The sequence below is a fragment of the Neomonachus schauinslandi genome, chromosome 10 (assembly GCF_002201575.2).
Source record: "Neomonachus schauinslandi chromosome 10, ASM220157v2, whole genome shotgun sequence".
Classification (NCBI taxonomy): domain Eukaryota; kingdom Metazoa; phylum Chordata; class Mammalia; order Carnivora; family Phocidae; genus Neomonachus; species Neomonachus schauinslandi.
In genome coordinates, this window is record NC_058412.1 from 87505438 (window position 1) to 87518224 (window position 12787).

Below are 12787 nucleotides of genomic sequence, written 5' to 3' on the forward strand. Positions count from 1 at the left end.
GAGAGGAAAAAATGTGGGGTCATGAAGACTAACTTTGCAACATTAGTCCCACAAAAGACTGATGTCTCTGCAAATCTAGGGGTTTGTAGGTTTGTGGGTTTTTTTGTTTTTTGGGTTTTTTTGGTTATTTAGTTGGTTTTAGTGAAAAATTTCAAGCTAACTAGTATCAAGAGAGTGAAATATCAATGTAATTTTCAGAATGAAAAGTAAAAATCAATTCTATTCTTAAATTTCTTGCTCTTCTCCAATTTCACACTGACTTACTATGTATATTCGATTTATTAGTCTTATAAATATGCTCCACAGGAGATAAAGATTTTTTCATCTACCCATGAAAACTTACAAGCTTTCATGCTAAATTAAAGTACATAAAAATTTGATGCCAAGTTCTTGGTTTCATTATATACTTAGACTGTCAATAAATTATACCAAGTTAATAACTTATAATTGCTTCCACAATAAATAGCAAAACCACGCTGTAGTGTGTCTGACATTAAGCTTTTGATTGTCAAGGTACTCATTTCAAAGACATCCATGTCAAATAAACATATTGCCAGCCATATGACACAGCTACTAGCAAATGAATAAGGCACAAAGCCACCCCCACCCATAACATTCCCCTTTTAAAAAACCTTGGTGACCTGGATAACTGACCACTCGAGCATGCCCTAATCCCACTCTTATGCTTTAAATCTGCCGATAAAGAGTGAACTTATGAAACCCTAGACACCCAACCCTCAACCCTAATAAAGGCAGAGCCCAGGTTCACACTCGACCTCATTGTGTGGCCCTTCAGCATGCTATGTACCCTCCAGGACCTGTAAGTAATATAGACCTCGTTCTTCAAAGTTCCCTGATAGTATCTGCCTGAAGTGTATCCTAAGATTGTAGTAAGAGCCACAAGGGCTGGCCCAGCCATGACACTGGCCCTGGGGAGGATGTCTGTGGGGCTTGCTATGAATAATATAGTTGCGGGGAGTACCTCAGGCATTCCTAGCCAAGAATATCACTATAATTAGGCTGGGAGTGTACATCACAGACTGAAAGCTACACTGAAAGCTATACATATGTTTATTTGTATCTTGGGGGGAGGGAAAATGATGTTTCACACTGATGGTAAGCTGTCACTGTTTGCATAAGGTAACTTTCATGTCAAGCAGTGGAGTATCCTGCTTTTAGGAACAAAAGACAAGCTATCAATTTAATTAACACTCACATCTGCCCCCTGATGTAGGTATTATTCTCCTTAATTTTTTATTTTAGATGTGAGGAAACTGAGGCTCAGGAGACTATAGAAACTTGCCAAAGAACACAAAGCTATTAAGTGACAGAGCCAGTATTTAAAACCAGCCTCCACTGACACCAAATTCTATGCTGTTTATACAGATTACATCATGTTGCTTCTGTCTAGCTAAGACAAACTCGCACACGCTTGGTTTTATGTTGATTTTATGAGCTTCCATATAATCAGACTCAACTATGAGAATACGGATAAATGGTTATAATATCTGAGCAAATGAGGAGACTATCATGTAAGCTTCATCAAGTTTTTGCTAAAGCCAGAGGACTGTGCAACTAGCCAAAAGTCAATCAATCACAACTTCACTGGCAGCTTTATGCTTTCCATACTGATTTCTATATAGAAAGTAGTACTGGCCAGAATGCCCTTTTTCTTGAATCCTATCTCATAAAATCATTAGGTAGGATAATGAAAGCTGCATTTCTCACACCATCAGAGGTTATGGGAAAACTAGTTTTTTTAGTACAAGATAGTAATCTTCAACCACCTTTTACACAGTTAAAAAAAAAAAAAGGTAAGTTAATTTGTAGATATTATTTTTTTAAGCTCCCTGAATTTATATATCACTCCTTGGCTCAGAAATTCAAAAATAGGTTTTCTTGGTATGGTTCAAATTAAAACATAATTTATTATAACACATGATGAAACATTAGACCTTAATCTTTGTCAACGAACTTCTTCTCACCAGTGTCATAAAGTGAAATTAGTGTCAAATAAATTCTGCCATGCAATTTAATCACTAAAAAAAGGACTAAAGTTTTGTTAATGTATTTTCTTTGCAGCTCATCTTCCAAACTGAATTTCTCTGGAAAATAACCTAAGATTAAAACTTATCAAATGTTTTAAAAATGCACAGAATAAAAATTAAAATACATATACATATTGTAAAGGTATTTAACAGTTCAAAATAAATATTAAAGCATGATAAATCGAGTCATTTTCCAAGCCCACCTTGCTGTCAAGGCTCTTCATTGTTAAGAGATCCAGTGTCTTCAGAGAGTGACCTGTAGGGGAGATGAAGTAGAGGCACACATGGATGCGAGAATCGTGGTAGTTAAAGAGAGAGCGCTTGATCTTCAGCTCCTCTTGGAGATAGGCCTCAAACTGAGCATCTATGTAGTCAACTATCGGTTGGTAGCTGAAAAAATAAATATTAAAGTATTTAATAGAATATATTCACTCTACCTTAGTAAGGTATTTATGTAATTCTAAGGTGTGAGATCTATATTTTTACCAATTAATAAACAGCTACTATCTTTGCTAAACAGAGAACTTTAGTAATAAAACAAATTTCACAGAATATGCACGCACAGACAGTACTTCAAAACCATCAGTATAACCTGTACTTTAAATTGCTTTATAGACACTGAATGAAGGTACCTGGAGTCATTCTCACATTCATTCATACACTGCTCCCCTTTCTGATAAGGGTTCCCATACTTGTCAGACTGCTGAATGAGGCCAGGCACTTAACTATAACCAAACTGGACATATCACTCAACTGAGAAAAGGCATGAGTATTAATAAGTTAAAAGATATTTAAGTCAAATTCTATGACTCCTTGCTTCTTAAATCTGATTCATAAGGCATGAAGAACAGCAACAAAGTAAGGAGGAAAGGCGTACATCAAATGGAAAGTAACTAGTAATGCAGGCATGATTTTATCTTTGTTTAATTATAAACAAAGGAAAGGCACACACACTCTATGCTCTGCGTCCTTGCTTAGATCACTTCTCCTCCTGGCATGCCATTTTCCCACTAGCTATTTCATTCTATTCATCTTTCAAGATGCAAATCATATCACACTGCATGTGCATGGGCATTCAACTTAGTTTGTGAATGTTCCACTTCATTCTGATATATTAAAAACTGTCTACACAATTCAACTTTCTACTCTTAACTATTCTTATTAAGTAAATCTGGCTGTCCAAGTGAAAATAATAGCAAATAGTTCCTCTATCAAATTCCCTGGACACTTTTATAATTATCTTTGTAGCCCAAATGGAGCAGTGTTTGTGCAGCTGAGGTACTCAATACGTGTGCATAGAACTGAATTGTTCCATAAAGTTGCCTGATCCTTCTAGTCCTTAAGGATCATCACCTCTTTTAATGTCATGGAATACCTTATTCTTCCCATGCAGATGGTAAACAATGTGAGGAAAGAGACAGTATCTTATACTTCTTTGTTCTCCATGACACCTAGCATGTACTTTGAACATTATCAGAGAGAGTATTAGGAACACGAGTATTCACTATCAGGAACACTATCCTTGGGAAACTTGTCTAAATGTGATCCAACATGATTCCCTCCCCAAAATAATAAAATAGTAAAACTTAATCTGTAAGTACATATTTAACATAAAAAAAATCCAAAGAAGCATTTATTAATGACCTGAAAGAGATCAGTAACATGACCCATTTTATGACCTAATATCCATAAACGGTCCTCTACCTGACTGTGCTGCGTTACACTTGTCATAAATGAAGACCAAAACATTTTCTGCTAAATAAATAGCATACCATTAGGAGTTCTTCCATAGTAATTTGCCCTAGGTTTCCATTTCTAATACACTGCATACTCAGTCTTCCAATGAAACAAAAGACAATGGCTTAAAATATAAAAATCACCTCCTTAAAAACCTCCAAGTATTCATAAAGTGATAAGGAATTAACCAGGTCAAAATTGAAGAGAGACAATGAGATACCACCTCACACCAGTCAGAATGGCTAGAATTAACAAGTCAGGAAATGACAGATGTTGGTGAGGATGCAGAGAAAGGGGAACCCTCCTATGCTATTGGTGGGAATGCAAGCTGGTGCAGCCACTCTGGAAAACAGTATGGAGGTTCCTTAAAAAGTTGAAAATAGAGCTACCCTACAACCCAGCAATTGCACTACTGGGTATTTACCCCAAAGATACAAATGTAGTAATCCGAAGGGGTATGTACACCTCAATGTTTATACTAGCAATGTCTACAATAGCCAAACTATGAAAAGAGCCAAGATGTCCATCAAAAGATGAATGGATAAAGAAGATGTGGTATATATACACAATGGAATATTATGCAGCCATCAAAAAAACCCCAAAATCTTGCCATTTGCAACAACATGGATGGAACTAGAGGGTATTATGCTAAGCAAAATAAGTCAATCAGAGAAAGACAAGTATCATATGATCTCACTGATAGGAGGAATCTGAGAAACAAGACAGAGGATCATAGGGGAAGGGAGGAAAAAATGAAACAAGATGAAACCATAGAGGAAGACAAACCATAAGAGACTCTTAATCTCAGGAAACAAACTGAGGGTTGCTGGAGTGGTGGGGTGGGAGGGATGGGGTGGCTGGGTGATGGACACTGGGGAGGGTATGTGCTATGGTGAGTGCTGTGAATTATGTAAGACTGATGAATCACAGACCTGTACCTCTAAAACAAATAATACATTATATGTTAAAAAAAAAAAACAAAAAACAGTAGGAAGGGAAATATGGAAGGGGGAAATTGAAGGGGGAGACAAACCATGAGAGACTATGGACTCTGAGAAACAAACTAAGGGTTCTAGAGCAGAGGGGGTGGGGGGATGGGTTAGCCTGGTGATGGGTATTAAAGAGGGCACGTTCTGCATGGAGCCCTGGGTGTTATACGCAAACAATGAATCATGGAACACTACATCAAAAACTAATGATGTAATGTATGGTGACTAACATAACATAAAATAAAATTTAAAAAAATTGAAGAGAGAGTGGAGCCTGAGAGAGGTGAGCAGAGGACTAGAGGAGGGGTCAGTAAATGGGTCAAGTCCAGATGATGCCTGTATCACACAGCTCTGTTCACGGGTGTATGTATTGCCTATGGCTGCTTTGTGCTTCAATGGCTGAGTTGAGTAGTTTGGACAGAAAACATAAGTCCCGCAGTCTGAAATATTTACTATCTGGCACTTTACAGAAAGAGTTTACTAACCCCTGCACTAAAAGCATCAGTGCTAGTTTCGTCCTGAGGCCACTTGTCAATCTAGTTCTTGAGCTTCACTTCTGAAGGACTCACAGGACAAGAAGGAAAAAATCAAAGCCCAGGGCCCACACAGGTAGGAATCTATTAAGAAACTAAATTGAGATCCTAAAAGCCACACCTTCAGGGTAAGAATGAACTAGAAATTAACCTACAATTCCTCCCCTCTCCCCAAGTTTCTATAGGAAAGGTTGCCCTGGCACTAAATGAAGCAGGGAAAATAAAAGGGGAAAAAAAAGTCCTTGAGAACTTGAAGCCACAGGTCTGCTCTCACACATATCCACAGCCCAGGTTCACAATGCCTCTTTGATGCTGAGAACCCTGAGCCATGAAATGAGTGTAAGGATCCTCAGAGTATTAAAGCCAACAGGGGCCTAACATAAGCATATCCAAATCTGTTCAAAGGAAGACAACTTCATCTTAGACCTCAAAGTATCTCTGCAAAAACTTTTCCAAAGACCATGAGAACTATATTAAAAAAATAACCAAGCATGTAAGAAAAAAAGCACAATGAATGAGAACCAAAGGAAAAAAACAAACATCAGTAAGTAATGCATAAGGCTGAGAATCAATGAGAAATTAGAGCAAATTAGATCAAAACCCAAAGACAGGTAATTATAGGTGTAAGAGCAGAAATAAGTAGGAAAAAAAACAATATAAAATTGAGAGGACAAATAATAAAGCCAAATTTTGAAAAAAAAACAGACCAACAAAGCTTTGTTGAGACTGATCAAAGGAAAACGAGCACAAATAACCAGAATCAGAAAAGGAAATGCAGATATCATCACAGATGATGTAAGCAATAAAAAGATACTAGGAATATATTATCAAATATTTTAAGTAAATATCTTTGAAAATTTGGATGAAATGGACAGATTCTTGGTACACTGTAGTATTCCAACTGTCTCTAGAAACTACTCTAAATTGGCCTATAATCATTAAAGAACATTAGTCAGTAATTAAAAACCTCAGAAAACTCCAGACCGAGATGGTTTTATTAGTGAGTTCCACCAATCACTTCAGGGAAAAATAACTCTAATTTTATGCATAATATAAAAAGAATACAAAATGATATTCAAGATTGAAGGCTAATTTACCAATGAAAAATCAGTTACTAAAATTCATCTTGTTAAAGATTAAAGAAGAAAATGTACAATCTTCTCTACAGAATGCAAAAACAAAAAATATCTGATAATATTTTTCATGATAAAAAATAAAACTCTACTAGTAATACAATGGAACTTCCTCATTCCAACGTAAAAAAAAAAAGCAAGCAAGCATAATAAATGGTAAAAATAAAGCTTTCCCTTTGCATCACGACATGGCAAAGATACCCACTAATACCACTGACTATCCAACATAATACTCTAAGTCCTACCCAGTGCAGTCAGGTTTTAAAAATGGAAGAAAGAAAAATTAAAACTGTCTTCAGCCATAATGAAGTAACCGGGACTGGATTTACTCTCCCACTATGAACAACTAGAAACTTGGATAAAATACACGAAAAAGGCTTTCAGACATTGGACAACAGGCAGTATAAAACTGTGTTCACTGAGAAGGGAAATAAATGAGGAAAGCTTTATGATTCTCCCAGCTTACTGCCTGAAGACAAGTTTCCAGGGCACAGCACAAAAGAGCACAGAGCCTGGCGGACTCACCAAGTTGAGGAGACAGAAACAGGAGTTCAAGGAGGCCAAGGCAACTAGAATTTGTAGGCAAGAACACTGAATAGAAGGCAGCTGCACCAACAGAAGTACTAATGATCTAGACAGACAGCGCTTCCCTCCAGTCTGTGGTGAAGCACTAATCTGCATATACATGTGAGGAAAGAACCCAAGACTATGGATATTTCCTATGTTATAATCATGGTGGTAGTTACAAAACTATGTATTTGTCAAAATTAACTGAATTGTACACTTAAAAAAAAAAGTGCAGGGCGCCTGGGTGGCTCAGTTGGTTAAGTGACTGCCTTCAGCTCAGGTCATGATCCTGGAGTCCCGGGATCGAGTCCCGCATCGGGCTCCCTGCTCGGCGGGGAGTCTGCTTCTCCCTCTGACCCTCCTCCTTCTCATGCTATCTCATTCTCTCTCTCAAATAAATAAATAAAATCTTTTAAAAAATAAAAATAAAAATAATAAATAAATAAATAAGTGCATTTTATTCTGTGTAAATTATACATCAATAAAATTTATTTATTTTTTTACAAGATTTTATTTATTTATTTGACAGAGAGAGACACAGCGAAAGAGGGAATACAAGCAGGGGGAGTGGGGGAGGGAGAAGCAGGCTTCCCGCCGAGCAGGGAGCCCAATGCAGGGCTCGATCCCAGGACCCTGGGATCATGATCTGAGCCGAAGGCAGACGCTTAATGACTGAGCCATCGAGGCACCCCAGTAAAACTTATTTTAAAAGAAACAAAAGAACTGAAAAAAATATATATATGTCATTATTCATAGATTACACTATTATACATACATAGAAAATCTACACAAATTTAGAGATGAATTGCTGGAATTAATCAGAGAATTTACAAAAGTCACTGTATGCAAAATCAATTATATTTCTATACACCAAATAGAAAATGAAGTATTTCTAAAAGATATCATCTATGAGAGCATCAAGTACACCAAATATCTAATAATAAATTTAAGTAAAGCTGTATAAGATCACTACATTGAAAACTATAAGGAAATTATGAAGATTTAAAGCAACATGTCACAGCCCTTTGACTCTACCACTAATCTGCTTCTTCGAAAGTCCACATAAATGTGCTGAAAGGCCAACGTTAAGTCACATAAAGGGAATCAATTATGCAAACTATTTCCCCTCTAAAGCAAACTTTAGGAAATTAAAAAATTACCTCTAACAATGAAAATATATGAATTTCAAAAAGGAAAAAGAACAAGAAGTTATTGCTTAACCCCAAACTATTTCCCTGTTTCATATTTTAAATTTCATAAGTCTATAATCATTCTTTATAATACCATAGGAGAAAGAATGACATAATATAAAATATAAGTAACAATTTCACTATCAAACTTTTCCTGCAATGCTTAATAATGGACCTGGCTGATTTGCTCAGAATTTCACACACAGAAAAATTCATGCACCATGGATTTGGCCATTATATATTTGCCATTGTATGTCTTACTTTTTTCCCCTCAACAAAATAAGTCCTGCCTCAAAATTAGAACAAATCACTTATTATACACCAAACTGGCATGTGAGGAAATAATTAAAACAATTTCTGTCAAAGTACACATTTCAATAATGTGAGTCAAATTATGCTAAAAAAAATTTAAGACAACTGGATAGAAAAATGTCAATTTGTTAAGAATAAAACACTGCTGATTTATTTAAAAAAAGTTAAAGTCTGGGAAGAAAAGGTATGAATTTCCAGAGTAGAAAACCAAATCATGGCTTATGGGACAAGACAACTGTCTTGAAATAAAACAATTACAATAAGAAAACATGTACCTCTCTTCTTTGTTTATTTGGTCACCAAATCCTACTGTATTCACAATGGTCAATTTCAATCGAACATTACTTTCATGGAGTTCATATGTCTGGGCTTTAAGTCTAACATGTGGGTAAAAATGTGAAGATCCATGGTCTTCAAAATTAGTGTTAAACAATGTGTCAATCAGCGTTGATTTTCCAATTCCAGTCTCCCCTGAAAGAAACAAAGGTACATCTTCACAGGTGCAGAGGACAAATGAGAAAAAAATAGAACTCTTAGACTGGTTTCAAGGATCCCAAATATCTCAAACATTCCAAATGCTGAGTTGTCTATGAAAGATATACAAGTTAAGGCTGATCCACTGAGTCATTAGCAGAACATAAAAGTGAGTATGTATGCTAAGTTACTCAGAACTCTGAAGAAAGCACTGAAATGTTTAAAGAACAAAAAAGTTTAAAGCAGTACAGCTAAGAAAAACAAAACTGACAGAATTTAAGTAACTGAAAAAAATCTGCAATCATGATCTCAAATTAATAACATGAGCATCATACTGCTTCCAAGAGTGAAGAGAACACAAGGAATAATTTAGAGGAAGAGTTTGGCACTTACCCACACAGAGAATATTAAAACAGAAGCCTTGCTGAATGGATCTATTGACCAGTTGATCAGGCAAACTCTCAAAACCAACATGGCCAGACATAGTTAAAGAACGAATATTTTCTTTTTTTTGCTAAAGGAAAACAAAGACAATGGCAATACTTTAAAACAATTTTAATTACTTGTTTTAAATTAAATTAATTAAATTAAAATTTTTAATTAAAATTAAAAACAAAAAACTTACTAAAATAGGATGTAGGCACATTTGAAAGGATAAATATACTTTACCAAAGAAACTAAAGATTTTATGATCATTAGACCTTCACCAAGATACAACTATATTAAGTAAATTTGTGAGAAACCTGTTTCCAGACCCTGAAAACACATACACATTTCTTATTCTCTTCATTCAAATACTTGATTTCCAAAAATTAGGAAAATACTCATGTAAACTATGGCAGTCATTCACAAAATGGAATGTTTAAAGTTATTATAGATGTTTATGATAAGTATTTAGTAACTTAAATCTTACATTAAAATGTCACATGAAAAAAGTACAATACAAAATTACAGTTTCAGCTCCCAGTAATGGCAGAGTAACTTATGTCAGCTGCTAATAACAATTATAATCTATTCTTCCAAGTCAATGGAGTGCAACCAAAGGCCAACAGACACTGGAGGTCTCTTGGGAGTAGGAACCATGTAAAGTGAGATGCACATTTTCTAGGTCTTTCTGAGGGCATACCCCAGTCACTGCTGCTCAAAGACAGACCTCAGGATGGAAGTGGTAGTCTTACTGGGTTGAGAAGTTGGAAATAAGGGCACGTAGATCAGCTGAAAATTGAAGAAGAAAATTACAGAAAGGAGGGAGTCCAAAATCTGCAAGTGCACTCCCCTCAAATCTCTGGCTGACTGCTGAACTGCACAAGAACAGGGGGAACACAAAGAGCCTAGCAAGGGGGAAATGGAAATTGGAAGGAACTATGTAGAGTTTTCAAGAATGCCATCCTGGGAAGCTTGAATTTTAACTCTGTAAGTTAAAGGGGCTTAATAAACATTTCAGGCTTTCCATCAAAAACCTTTATGGACATTTTAGGAGTAAGGATCACATCCCAGGAATCAGAAATGTTCCCTAGCACACAAATGAAATAGACCTGCCCTAACAAAGTGTATAACCAAGGCTCAACATGAACAATGCAAGAAGCTGGTAATTTACTGCCTGCTAGAACCAAGGTCAACACTCTTCAGAAGAAGAAATCAGAATCCAGCACCGCTATGATGTATCATCCACAACATCTACTATACAATAAAAAATTACTACAGAGGAAGAAGCAGAAAAATGTGATTCACGGTCAGGGGGAAAAAGTCAACAGAAAAAGATCCACAAATTAACCAGATATTGAATCAGCTGATAAGAACTTTAAAATAACTATGATAAATACGCTGAAGAAGAAAAAATATCCTCTTTTTCTACAGGAAAAGGAGATAGGTATAATGTGTGGCGAATTACAAGAGAGATATGAAAGCTCTCAACAACAAAAGGCAACAAATGGAATTCCTAGAAGGAAAAATGCAACATCTGAAATAAAAAACATATTGAACAGAATTAACAGCAGATCAAACAATGAAAGGAAAGACTTGTTCAATACTTATATCCAAGTTAAAGATCTTTATCAATCCAAGCCAATCTCTTATAGAAAAGATAAAACTAATAGAGTCCAAAAAAACTGTGGGACAATATCAAATGGTCTTACATACCTGTAATTGGAATGCCATATAGAAAAGATGGGGAGAGACTGGGGGAGGGAAGGAAATATCCAAGTGATAGTGACCAAAAATTTTCCAATTTTCTAAACATGAACTAAGAGATCCAAGAATTTTAGCAAACTACAAACAGGAAAAATCCAGAGCAACCCACAACTAGGCACATTAGAACAAAATGTTTCAAAACACAGATAAAGAAAAACTTTACGAGCAACCAAATGTGGGGAGACATACTACACACTAGTGAAACATATAAAATGACTACGGGTTTCTCATAAACAACAACACAAAGCATAAGACAACAGAACATCAATAAAATGCAAAAGAAAAAAAATGACAACCTAGAATTCTATATCCAATGAAAATATCGTTCATAAATGAAAGCCAAAGAAAGACATCTTCAGACCAAAAAAAAAAAAAAAACTGACATAATTCACTAAGAGCAGACCTATACTATAAGAAATGTTAAAAGTTATTCAAGAGAAAGGGAAATGACATCATATCTACAAAAAGAAATAAAAATTGCCAGAAAGGTAGAAATGTGGGTAATTGTAAGAGAATTTTTTTGTTAGTTTTAATTTCTTGAAAATATGATTGTTTAAAGCAATAACAACAATGTATTGCAGAATTTGTAATCACAGAGAAGCAGAATGTATGACCGTGACAGCACAACACATGGGAAAGGAAATGAAGAGCTACTGTTGTAAGGTTTCTATACTATACATGAAGTATTATAATACTGTTTGAAAATATGTGTGATAAATTAAAGCCTACACCAATTACTATTTTAAAAAAATAAAAGACCAAAGAGATATAGCCAATAAGTCAATAGTTAAGGTGAAATGCAATCATAAAAATATTAATCCAAAAGGCATCGAAAAAAGAAAAATGAAAGAACAAATGGGACAAAGAAAATAGCAGCAAACAGGGAGACTTAAACCTAGCCAAATCTATAATTAAATTAAATGTAAATGGTCTAAACCAGTGATATCCAACATAACTTCCTATGATGGTAGAAGTGTTCTACATCTGAGCTGTGCAACAGGAACCCACTAGCCAGCCACATTCAGATACTGAGGACTTCAAATGTGACTAATCCAACTGAGGAACTGATTTTTAAATTTTATTTAACTGATTTAAATTTAAATAGCCTCATGTGGCTAGTGGCTACCATTCTGGACAATGAATGTCTAAACATTTCAGTTAAAAGAAGGAAATCGTCAGACTGGATAAAAGAGCAAGACTCATCTCTATGCTATCAATATAGTAACTGACAATCTGGTTCTAAAATCTGTATGGAAATGTAGGTGATTGAGAACAACTACAACAATTATGCAAAAGAACAAAGTTGAAGGACTTACACTACCTAATGGTAAAGCTACAATCGCCAGGAAGTGTGGTACTGTGACAATCAAATTACCTATTTGTCTGCTTCATCAAAATTAAAAACTTGTGATCATCAAGAAATATGTAAATCAGATTAAAAGAAAATATTATATATTTGACATATATACATGACAAAGCACTTATATTCAGAATACATGAAGAATTCAAATGATTTAGTAATAACAATCCAGTTTTTAAAAAAATGGGTAAAGATTCGAATAGAACTTCACAAAGAAGATAACAAAATAGCCAATGAGCAAATGAGAGAGTACT

General features: G+C 35.3%; 1 protein-coding gene across 3 annotated transcripts in view; it reads right to left on the minus strand.

Moving 5' to 3' along the window:
* SEPTIN10 (septin 10) overlaps positions 1-12787 on the minus strand; it is a 64629-nt gene that overhangs the window by 26114 nt on the left and 25728 nt on the right. For all 3 annotated transcript variants that reach the window (XM_021680310.1, XM_044918487.1, XM_021680308.1), the window contains exons 3-5: positions 9377-9497; positions 8785-8980; positions 2252-2438 (exon numbers count right to left, since the gene is read on the minus strand). In XM_021680310.1, coding sequence (XP_021535985.1) covers positions 2252-2438; positions 8785-8980; positions 9377-9497 — 504 coding nt within the window. The remainder of the gene's footprint in view (positions 1-2251; positions 2439-8784; positions 8981-9376; positions 9498-12787) is intronic.